This window comes from Engystomops pustulosus, chromosome 10 (assembly GCF_040894005.1).
Source record: "Engystomops pustulosus chromosome 10, aEngPut4.maternal, whole genome shotgun sequence".
NCBI classification, from domain to species: domain Eukaryota; kingdom Metazoa; phylum Chordata; class Amphibia; order Anura; family Leptodactylidae; genus Engystomops; species Engystomops pustulosus.
In genome coordinates, this window is record NC_092420.1 from 30,997,626 (window position 1) to 31,009,778 (window position 12,153).

General features: G+C 42.8%; 1 protein-coding gene across 2 annotated transcripts; it reads right to left on the reverse strand.

Moving 5' to 3' along the window:
- Nucleotides 1–1,483: 1,483 nt before the first annotated feature.
- On the reverse strand, nucleotides 1,484–8,727 carry MUSTN1 (musculoskeletal, embryonic nuclear protein 1). 2 transcript variants are annotated; one of them, XM_072128744.1, is made up of 4 exons: nucleotides 8,568–8,727; nucleotides 3,208–3,328; nucleotides 2,588–2,679; nucleotides 1,484–2,330 (listed from the first exon to the last, which is right to left on the reverse strand). In XM_072128744.1, the coding sequence occupies exons 1-4, from the start codon at nucleotides 8,580–8,582 to the stop codon at nucleotides 2,163–2,165; spliced, it is 396 nt and encodes a 131-aa protein (XP_071984845.1). In that variant the 5' UTR covers nucleotides 8,583–8,727; the 3' UTR covers nucleotides 1,484–2,162. The 2 variants fall into 2 exon arrangements, with proteins under 2 accessions (XP_071984845.1, XP_071984846.1); XM_072128745.1 differs by lacking the exon at nucleotides 2,588–2,679 and having other exon boundaries at nucleotides 8,568–8,726.
- Nucleotides 8,728–12,153: the final 3,426 nt, after the last annotated feature.

Sequence of the window (12,153 nt, forward strand, 5' to 3'; positions counted from 1 at the left end):
AGTATCTGAGTTTCCGGCCTGGATCTTGTGTTCCCTCAGGAATCATCATAATTTTAGAATGGCTGGAATGTCTGTGCTACAGAAGGGCCATAATTGGGGTAATAAAGATTTGTGTTGGCCATTAGTATTATATAAATAGATTTATGGGAATTTAGAGGGAAAGGGTTTTTTTTTTCTAGATGACCACCAAAGATTTACATGTGTGGACAGTGTATCAGCAGCTGCTCAATGTTGTACTTTCAATCTTGTAACCAGGTCCATTGATGGAATGATATAAATACTTGATTATAATCTACAGAAAATGAATGTGCAGGAAACTTTTAAAAATTCTGGTCAACCTATTGCACTTGAAAGGGAAGTAAATCTGCAAATTACAATCTATGACCCTGTATAAGACGGGTACAATCTGGACCATCTCCCAATCTGGAGCAGCCCAATCACTTCTTCCCACACCACAAGTGACATTTCTGAGTGTCTGCTGATGCCGAATCAGGTCTTGTGAATCCATGGAAAATCAAAATGGCTAGACTAGGAAGCAAGTTACTACTTGTGTCACCCATTCAGATGGGTGCTGGGTAATTGCATGTAGCTGTACAGTGGTGGAGCCCTAGTCCTTCCAACACATGTAACTCTTCTGTTTTCACTTGCCATTATGGGTTATTGAGTGCAATAGGAAGGCCACAACATAAGAAAATGTGAAAATTTCTTAAACCAAACACGCAAATGATCCATATTTCATATTTTACAAATTAGTTCTAGGTCAGTGGGGGCGAACCTATGGCACGGGTGCCAGAGGTGGAACTCTGAGCCCTCTCTGTGGGCACCCAGGCCATCACCAGAAAGGACACAAGGCATCTTCATGCCAAGGACTTGCCGCACTCAGTGCTATCTTAAAAGCATTGGCAGGAGGTTGAAAAACTTGGCTGCTTTCTTCCAAAAACAGTGCCACACCTGAGTATGGTTTGTGTCGGTATTGCAACTCTGCTGGATAGAGATGATTTGAGCGGAGTCCCAATACTGGTACAAACCATGGTCAGGTGTGGTGCTGTTTTTGGAAGAAATCAATCTCTGGTTAACTCATTTAAAGCACCAGCACTGCCTGAGACTACTGGAGGGATTGGAAGGGCTGGGCAGATCTGTATTATCATTGTAGCCCTGGCTCCAGGCCTGACAATTCCTTCTGTTCAGGGGAACCTGAATTTGTGCTCCTTCTTTTTACTGGTGTTCTCAGGATATAGATATGAGTGAAAGCTATGAAAGAGCAGGGAGCAATAAGTTTACTGCTTAAATTGGAATGCTGGCACTTTGCGATAAATAAGTGGGTTTTGGTTGTAGTTTGGGCACTCAGTCTATAAAAGGTTCACCATCACTGTTCTAGGTGGTGTCTGTTGATGTATGCCCCCCCATTAGCATACATTCTGTTCTTGGGTCCTCTATGTAGATTGAATAATATGGCCAGCAAAAAAAATAAGTCATTGTCATCTGGTTGTAAACACAGTATCATTTTATTGGTCTACTAACATGTAGAAAAGGCACATAAAGAAGCAGAACCAAGATGTCCTGAACATCTTCTCACTATGAGGATTACATTTAGGCTTTACTTTGGGTGAGTGCATGTAGATGTTGTTCGTAGCAACTGGAATCCTACATCTTGGTGACAGAATAAACCTTCATGCACACAACCGTGGGGCAGGTGAGTCCCACTGATGTCCATTTAAATGGTGGCCGCAACACAAATATGGGCAGGAATAGGAACTGTGGCTTAATTTGTGGCGGAGCTGCTCCCCTCACTCATAGTATAGTGGGACATGACGCGTGCAGCATAGACCTCAATGGGGCCACTGATATTTGTTCAGCTAGATCACTGCCCCCATATAAGATTGTGTGTGTGAGGCCTAAGTGATAAGTTACTAAAGACAACTACTCGTCTTCACCCAGATCTTTGGCGTTGGTGATGCTTTTGCACCAGGAGGAGATCTTTGGTTAGAAGATGATGACATTTGATAACTAAGCCATAGAACGGTTCCACACATGTAAATAGAAGGCATAGGGATTAATATGTTGCCTTGTTTTTGCTGGAGGATCACCATTTGGAGGCCGTGGAAAGAAGTGACCACCAATAACGAGGCTTCATTAATGTTCACATACACAAAGATGACAAGCTACTTCAAAGGCGAAAGGATAAAAAAATCAGACGTTGCACCCAGTCCATTCTGTAAAGTATCATCCAAACACACTTTTTGCTGGCGCTTTCTTGTCCTTCTCAAAGGCCGTCTCCGTTCCTGTTCTGACCCCACTAAACACAGACGGAGCAGCGCGTCCCGCTTGTTCTACAAAGGAAGATACACAAAATACATTACAGCTCATGGGATATAATAATAATCTTTATAAAGCGCCATCATACTCTGCAGCGCTTTACATCATCATGTTATTGTGTCCATAAATAACATTGCTTGAAAAGTGGATCAGAAAAGTACCGTATTTTTCGGACTATAAAAGGCGCACCAGATTATAAGACGCACCATCAATAAATGCCTGCTAAAACATCTAGGTTCATATAGAAGGCGCATCAGATTATAAGGCGCACCTGATTATAAGGATGAATGACCAGCAGGTGGCAGACCTGTGCACAGTTCAAGGCAGCTCTTGTCTGTAAGTACGGTTCATACATAAGGCGCACTGGAATATAAGGCTTTAGTTAAAAAAACATTTATTTTAGTCATTGGACAATTGTTTCCACTTGTATCAGGGATCTGTGAGAAGCCTCTGGCAGAAATGATATTTTATTTGATAAGAGGAAAAATGCAGCCAACAGCTTTAAGGCCCCTTCTACACTTGTGTTTTTTTCATGCTCGTGTTCTGCGCGTGCTTTTGACGCGCAGAACTTGCATTGCACTCTGACCCATTGTAATCAATGCGCTTTTTCAGACTTGCAATTTTTTTAACGCACGTTTAAATCTCGACATGCTCTACTTTTGCAAGTCACGCGCGTGAAAAACGCACCATACACATGGAGATGCATCAAAAACGCATTGCACTCTGAGACACATGCAAGTGCAATGCGTTTTTCATGCATCAATGATGGTAATGTACATATGACTTATGACCCTATCATGTCAGGCTGATGGGGCTTGGTAGGATCCAACAATATACGACCTATAAGGACTATTCCATATGTAATGTGATGTACACATGGCCCGTACTCACCACATTGCTGCATGACTTGGTAAGTCTTGGATTTGACTGGAGTTTGCTGTACAAGCTTATTTTTTGCTCCTTTCAGATCTTCCTCCTTCACCTTTGGCCTCTTCTTTATAACTGGGGCGTCCTGGTAAAGGGAGAAGAGACCAGCAATCTAAATATAGCAGTACACATCTTGTCACCAATCATTTATACACGTGATGCTACAATAAATAGTAACACAAGGCAGCGGCTCCGGATGGCGATGGAGTCTTCATTACTCAGAGTTTTGTTCCAAACAAGAGGTTCATTCCCAGCAAATAACGGAACGGTAATAAATAGGTTCTATCCATCTGTGAAAAATCAAGTAAGGGATGAAGGAATCTTGGAAGCTTCATACAAGCTGCTGGAAAATCTTGTTCGCTTCTCTCTTACTTATGTCCTTGGGAGATGTATAACTATTGATATTACTTAAATTGACTATTATTGTAAATTATTGTCTAGTAACTTAATTGGGCATATCAATTTTTGCCCCCATTTTGGGAAATATAAAAAGTTTGAGAATAATACATACTAATTTTGACCACTAGAAGTTGCATCAACAATGCAAAGCACAGAACCAGGGGCGTAACTTGAGGGGGTGCAGAGGTTGCGGTCGCACCAGGGCCCAAGAGGTTTAGGGAGCCCTTATGGTGTCACTTTCTCATATGAAAAGACTATTACTATAAACCATACATTGTAGTCGGGTCCTGGCACAGACTTTGCACTGGGGCCCATCAGCTTCAAGTTACACCACTGCGCAGAATATAGATGATTATTCCCCGGTAAAGGACCTTTGAGGAGGTCATGGTTGGGGAGGCGATGGGTGTCCTGCTTTTGTTCTCCTATAATAATAATAATTCTTTATTTATATAGCGCACACAGATTACGCAGCACTGCCCAGAGCTTGTCACATCAGTCCCTGTCCCCGTGGGGCTCCCAATCTAATCAACCTACCAGTATGTTTTGGAGTGTGGGAGGAAACTTGAGGACCCGGAGGAAACTAAGGCAGGAGAGTGAATTTTGAAAACATGGACCTGTGCTGCTCTGGTTTCTGTAGGTCAGTTTTGATTTATGTAACAGTGCAGACAAAGGTGACTTTTTACAGAGTACTTGTTATTTTTAGCTTCTCTACAGGATCATGGAAGCTACTTTTTCTGGGTGCGTGCTATCTGTTTATGTTGATCAGTGCATGGGTGTAACATGGGTGGTCAGCTATTAATGACCTATCCTGCGACTAGGCCATCATAAGTTAATACTGAAGAACCTTCCTCGGTATCTCCTATCTATACTAAAGTGCTGGGGTCCAGGGTTCAAGTCCCATCCAGGTCAACATCTGCATGAAGTTTTTATGTCCTCTCCGGGTTTGCGTGGGTTTCCTCCGTGTCCTCATGTTTCCTCCCACACTCCAATACATACTGGTAGGTTGACTAGATTGTGAGCCCCATTGGGGACAGGGACTGATTTGGCAAGGTTTGTACAGCGCTGCGTAATATGTGTGCGCTATATAAATACTGTAAAGGAATTATTATAAATAAAGGAATTATTATACTAAAACCAGGAAATCAGGTCATTGCCCCAGTATGGAGAACACCATCAGTTCAGACAAAGTCCATCTCCTTCCTGTCATTGCTATTCTGTTCAAGAAAGATTTAATTTGCTACTACACATCTCACAGAGTAAGCAGTATACAAACCAGTCAACCTACGGTAACAAGCACTAGACAGTGGCGCAGTATTGACCTGCAGAACCCGCTCCCCTATTAACAAACTGACACAAATCACTTATCCAATGTGCATTATACTATTTCCCTAGTAATCTCACTCCTCTCCGCAGTCTATGTGTTATTCCCAGTTGTTTCTGGATGGAGACCCAGCTGCTGTAACTCATTTCTCCATCAAACGTTCTATGTACTATTACACCTCATTAGGATTCTATCTAGCAAGACGGAATTCAGCCGAGATTTCAAAAGCATTTTAGTAGAAGGAGGTAAAAAGCTAGACTGCTTCTCTGGAGGGCATTATCATTTCCAATGTACCCTTTAGAGCTCAGCCAATTCCTGCTGAGAATATGGTATATTTAGATTTTTTTTGGCAAATGCTGCCCCTGTCATGGGTAAAAATAAAAGTTTATAAAAACTGTATGCAGAAAAATGGATTAATAAAATGAGAGAGAAGGACAATAGTAGATTTAGACTTTCCCTGGGCTGTATGAATATTATGTCTGCAATCACTTCCTACATATGGTACTCTAAAATCAAGCTTCTTAGGCAACGGAGGATGGAGGATTCTGTTGCTTTCAATCTGCGGTTCCAGGACTGTTGGAGGACCTTTAAAAGTCCTGAAATGTGTACATGTGTATTGAGTGCAGGAACAGATTCACGAGGAATTAATGGGTGAAGGTATAAAGTTTGTATAAAATAATACAATTATTATACATTATAATATATATATATACATTATTAATATATATTTTGTATTATTATACATTATAATTATTATACAATATAAAATTTAGTGGCTGGCCATGGGCCCCCTAAAAGGCTACCGCCCAACTACTGGTAAAGGAACACATTTAGCCTTTGTTGGTGCAGTTTTTGCTGCCAAAACCCCCTGCTGATAACTCATTAGATGGCCCAATCATGATACTTGTGGGGGTTAGTGTCCGAATTTGAAACCCAAACAGAACTTTCATTTACGGTTTAGGCCAAACCTGAACAGGTCCACTCATCCCTAGTAATAACCTGTATGTTTTATGCTTGAAAACCCCTTTGATACGACTGTAATGTAGGTACATGGGGCCATACGCTGGGTAGCTCTTTGCCTTCTTAAAGTCTTTGCAGGATCTCACTTGGATTTAGCAAATGCGTTTACATAAAGTGAGCGGCTGCAGTATAAATACGGGGAGAGAAATCTTCATGTTGTTGGATAACAGAAGCCACTCACCCTTTACAGAGTCATTATGGCATGCAACAGAAATTTGGATGGGGAGGGGAGGCCATAGTTTTACTCTCCAGAGTTGGCACGAAACTGACTCTCATCTCTGGAGAAAGGTCTGGAGATTTTGATGTCACACTACAGAGGATGAAGAGGGGCACAGATGACAAACATTTCTAATTTGGACACAGTGAGTCATGAGGTCACCTTGAAGATGTCTATGCCACCACCAGTCTGAGCAGCTATAATGTGTAGAATATTACTGCCTACATCACAGAGCAGTAAGGATGCTATGCTGCGTACTTGTACCTAAGCTGTGTGGCTGTGGCTCTCTGCATAGTTTTAGTGATTGTACATATGTAGGACAGATGTCTGAGGACCTGTTGTCACTCCATGCTGTTTATACATAGTCATTCTAGATCATATTGTCCCATAACTGTGCCCTGCCCAATTCCTCTGTTATTCCTCCTGGATCTATACAAATACATTGACATTGTGTATTAGATAAGGGGGGTCTACCCTCACACTCTGACACTGGAAAATGGTATCCGCCAACCCCCCAGATTACTCATACATATGAACACGTGGAGAATTAGTGTAACATCGATTTTTAAGAAAAGTGTGAATTAATAATTAATGGAGACAACTGTCTCAGAGAAATAAGGGACCTCTTTACATGTTCCCTAACTTTTATACAAACGTGGCATAAATCAGTAGTACAATAATAATAATAATAATAATAATAATAATAATAATCTCCTTCCAGCAGATAAGGAAGAAGTTCTGCTGGAGAAGAGGAGGAGTGCAAAAGCTTGTTCTCCTTCCACCTGAGATGGGAGGGGGATGAGTGACTGACTGGAGCTAGTTCTCCTTCCAGCAGATTAAGAAGAAGTTCTGCTGGAGGATAAGCGGAGGAGTGCGTCACAGCAGCTAGTTCTCCGTCCAGCAGATTAGGTGGAAGGTCAGCTGAGATGGGAGGGGGATGAGTGACTGACTGCAGCTAGATCTTTTCCCAGAAGACATATAACGGCTGTAGAGGGGAAAACTGCAGAAAAATGAAAATTACAAGTCACATAGACTGTGTTATTCCTCATGTACACTGTAGTGAAGACTTATTCAAAGGTTTGTGGAATGATGAAGTTACCACACTGGTGTTATACCTTAGTTATATCTCCACATATCTCCATCTGCTCAGGTGTCTGTAAAAATGATTGTAACTAAGGGCCTGTATCTTGGACTTGTATTCTTTAGAGACTGTTTAGGCATTGTGTTACAGGAAAGGGAGTAGCTGGAGCAGAGACTTAAGTACAGTCTACTAACCTCCACATTAATTCAACAAGTTGAAGATACAGCTGGATACAAACCTCATGGAAAACCTAAAAAATCGGACCATTTAGAAAAGAGTTAATGGCCCAAACACTTGGAGAGAACTGGACCGAAAAGCTGTGTCTGAACCCGACCTATTAGTGGCCTACTGATATCAAATAAAAGCAGTATTTTTGATTTGATATCCCTGAAGAGCTATGTTGTTAGAAATAATGGAGGATGTTCTGATTCCTATTAAACCACATGGGGCACATTTACTAAGAACAGGGCAAACTGCACTAAATGTCTGTGTATAGCGCAGGGGGCGCCAGATTCAGGATTTTTGGCGCCCGTTCTTCATGAATCTGGCATCCTCTGCACTGCGCTGACTTAGTGCACCAACCTTTTTTTCGGTACACCTTTAACATGGGGCGTGCAACACATTTCTGTCAGACTTGCATGATAAATCTGGCGCACGGTCCGACTGAGCACCAGAACGCCCCTAATTTGTGTCGCATGTTGCCTAGTGCAGTCGTGCCACAAAAGGGTTGTGGGCGACACAATTTTGGAGTAGACACTTCTTAAATACCTCTGCAAGGAGTCTGCACTAGAAAGAAAACCGGCGCAAGGGCCTTCATGTGCCCCAATGTATTTTCACTACACAATCACACACGGGCACAGTATGAACCTATAGAACTCTACAGCTGTTGTATTTGGGGCTTCAGTGATTTAGGCACTGACAGTAGTATTGTCATATTTGGGGGAAACCTTAAGTAACTTATACATGAAATGTTATATTAAGATTTTCTGTAAACTTTGTCTATATTCACTTTATAGTAAACATCTAAAAACTATTTCCATTTGGATGAGGTTGTTGATTTATTCAGAGACAAGTTTGATATATAGAAAAATAATTAGAAGAAGATCATCAAATGCATCACTTTAGTGACAAGAGTTGGTAAAACAATGACACAATGACACTCTGTGTGCCCATTATAGATATTCTCTCCACCCAAGCTCTTATGGTAATATTTAATAGATCCAACCCAACATAATAATAATAATAATAATAATAATAATAATAATAATAATAATAATGTGACATACCTGAGGTTGGGACATTGCTGCTCACAATTGGTTAAACAGCGAGGCACAATACTGCACAGAGGGCTCTGCAGTCCACTGCTTGACAGCTGCGTCTATATATGTAGGGAAGGGGGTGACGCGGGCAGTGGGTGGGAGTCTTACCCAGAGAAGTAAGACGCTCATGAGGTTTATTCTGTAAGATGACTGCAGTGCAAAGAATCCAAGCAACTGTTGTTCAAAAGGAGCTACATGTCACCACAGCTCCCAAATTTATAAAACGCATCATCAATTCCTGTAGAACACGAAGAGACGAGGAAATAAGAGTCCACAATATGCTGAAATTATTCATTCTTAAAGGGAACCTGTTAACTCAGAAATAAAGGGCAATTTATGGGCATCATGTTATAGAGCAGTGAGGGGGAACCTTTTAGAGACAATGGGGCAGATTTTATTACCTGGTCCCGTCGCGATCCCGCGGTGCGTTGTCCAACGAGGATTCGGGTCCGGCGTGATTCACTAAGATCGTGCACCCAAGTTCCTGCATGTGTCGCTGCTGCGCTGAGGTTCGCCTGCTTTTTCCCAGTGCATGTGAGTGCTTGATCTTGCGACACAAATCCTTTTTTAAATTCCGCAGTTTGTCCGAATCCGTCGGGTTGACCGAGGGCCTGCCCCCCGATTTCTGTTGCGTGCAAGCCGCCACCAATGCGCCAAAATCCCGGGGCAATTCGGCGCAAAACGGATATATTCGGACCCTTAGTAAATGAGCCCCTTAGTGTCCAAACTACACCTGCCAACATGGCAATTTAAGCAGGTTCTTCCACACAGGGGCGTAACTGCAGTGCTAACAGCTGCTATGGGGCCCACAGTGCCCTTGTAAGTGTATAAATGTGTGTACAGGTACATTCAAAGCTCACCTCTCCTCCTAGCTGACGTGTGCTTGCACGGCTTTGGCCAGGTATAGGTGTGTGAATGTACCCTAAGGGTACATTCACAAAGTCGTATGCCTGCCCAGCCGCAACCAGGTGGGCATATCGCTGTGCGCTGGAGAGGAGGAAGTTGCCCCTCCCCCCCATAGCATGCTCTATCTTTTCCGTGTGTACGCCAGGCCGCCATTGCCATCTATGGAGACGTATATGCCACATATACATCCCCCCAGACGGCCGTCTGAATGTACAATAAGAGTGTATAAATATGTGAGTATACAAATATTTATCATTTCTGAAGGTGTAGGGGGGCCCCATTCAGAAGTCTTCTAGGGGACCCTGTGTCCCTGAGTTAGGCCCCCTCTGCCACAACTTTCCATTGTAACAGCGTCCTGAGGACGGTAAAGTGGAGACGTTTGGTGCATCATTGTACCTTCCCTCCAGGATGTATTGCTTTAGAATATAAGTCAGCACGGCATGTCCTGGGCTTCCTCGGACAGCAGGAGGAGGCCTTGAGACCGTCTGTCGAACTCTGTGCTAGGGTGACAGCCTGGGTGCCCACATGAGGGCTCCTAGTGCCATCTCTAACACCTATGCCATAGGTTTACCACCACTGTTATAGAGCATGAAGAGATTGATCTATAGGTGTGGGAAGGGATTGAGTCTAACCTATTGTTTATTCAATAAGATTTCTGCTATTGCTGAGCTTCGGAGACCACCAGGCAGCATTATCTGTGATTTTCATGACTCTACAGATACATATAAAATCACCAATGAGTAAAATACAAGTTAATAAAAGTACAAAGAATGAGCAGAATTGAGATGGAGGAAGGAGATAAGAGCAGTCGGGTCTGGTTGGAAGAATAAGCAAGTAAAGCTTATCCTGAGGGAGCTGGACTTGTGCTACTGGGGCCCATTCTACTATCAATACAAATAAATTATCTATATTCTTCATTGATGTTTTCAAATATTTGTGATGGTTTAAGTAGCGTTTCCAATGAACATTGTTACCAAGCCAATTTTTCACAGTAATGACCCACCAAAAAAAATGCCCAGTGGTATTACCAATATGATTGGGATAGGGGGTCACAAGTACCGTAGGCTTTGTGGGACTTGTAGGAAACTATTGTAAATCCTCTGGAGGCTCTCTCTGCACATGATGAATAAAATAGCCAAGTACGTGAGGAACATATGCACAATAATAATCTCTGTTGTTCTCTGTTAAATGATGTTTTCGGGTGGTCTATGTTGAATCTGAATACATTTTAGGATCTTCATTTTGGGTAAAAATTATTTTGTAACCTGTTCTGGGATCTGAATTAAAGCCGTTATTAAGGGTTTAAAAAAATGTCTGCTTTCTTCCAAAAACAGCCCCACACGTGACCATGGGGAGTGCTTGGTATAGCGGATTACCTCCATCGCTTTCCAGACAGCTGAGCTGCAATACTGCTCCAAACTATGGTCAGAAATTGTGCTGCTTTGGCAGAAAGAAGCCATATCTTTCATTCCCCAGACAACCCCTCTAAATTTGGGATCTAAATTTGTATTCATCCAGATGTTCCTCTGTGATTTCTAGGCCCTTAGAGACGGCAGAAGCAAGACGGAGCAGCCATCTCAGTGATTTGCTGAGAAATTTGACCTAATAGAAGCTGCAGCCTAAATAAATAATAATATAATGTTGTGTGTAAGTACAGCGACAAACTGGAATGACAACGAGATGTGCACAGAGGCATGAGACCCCATACAGGGATAAGATAGGAGAAAGGTGAAGCCATTCTGTACTGCAAGTGAAACTCACACACCAAGGGAATAACATCGGGGCACATTTACTTACCCAACCCGTCGTGAACCCCGAGGTCCGCTGTCCGATGAGTATTCGGACCTGCCGCGATTCGCTAAGATCGTGTATCAACATCTTCTTCCCGATGCATGCAAGTGCTTGGCTTGCGACACAATTTTGAATTTTAAATCCCGCGCTTAGTCCGAATAAGTCAGGTTGTCCGATGGCCAAGCGCCCGATTTGTGTCGCATGAATGTCGGCCAAAATCTGATCGCGTGCGCCAAAAAACCCAGTTAAATGCGGCACAAAATGGAAAAAGTTGTGAAACTCAACGAAAATGCGGTCCACGGACCCTCAGTAAATGTGCCCCATTGTCTCTGCACAAACCATCAAAACACCTCCACTTGATAGAATTACATTGACAATGGAGGCTGGAATTCCTTCTTCAGTGATGAGTCCTGCTTTTATCTTGGATGCAACCATACAGGGAGAGGAGACCACGTCACAACGAATGATGGCACAGGAAAGCGCAGTGCTCAGTTATTCCCATAGAATTGAAGAGCAGCAGAATGCACAATTGTTCATCCATTAGTGAGAATGGACCCCCATCACCCGCACCGATCATCTAGTTATCCCCTATCCTACAATTGGTGCAAACCCTTTACAATGTGGCGATTTGGGAGCTGGTCTTTCCCTGCTGCCATATCTCTGTATAACACGACTCATCTTCTCACACAGGAGGACATTGGCGCCCCTTTTTGGGAAGGTGGAGATGGAAGGGGGAGCTGAATGGCCGTGCAGGTTGATCACAGTGCATCAATACACGGTGTACTTACCACCCTGTGAGCTAGCTGCTATATTTTGGGGCCACAATTTACGGTCGTGTATATGAGGGTTACATCAT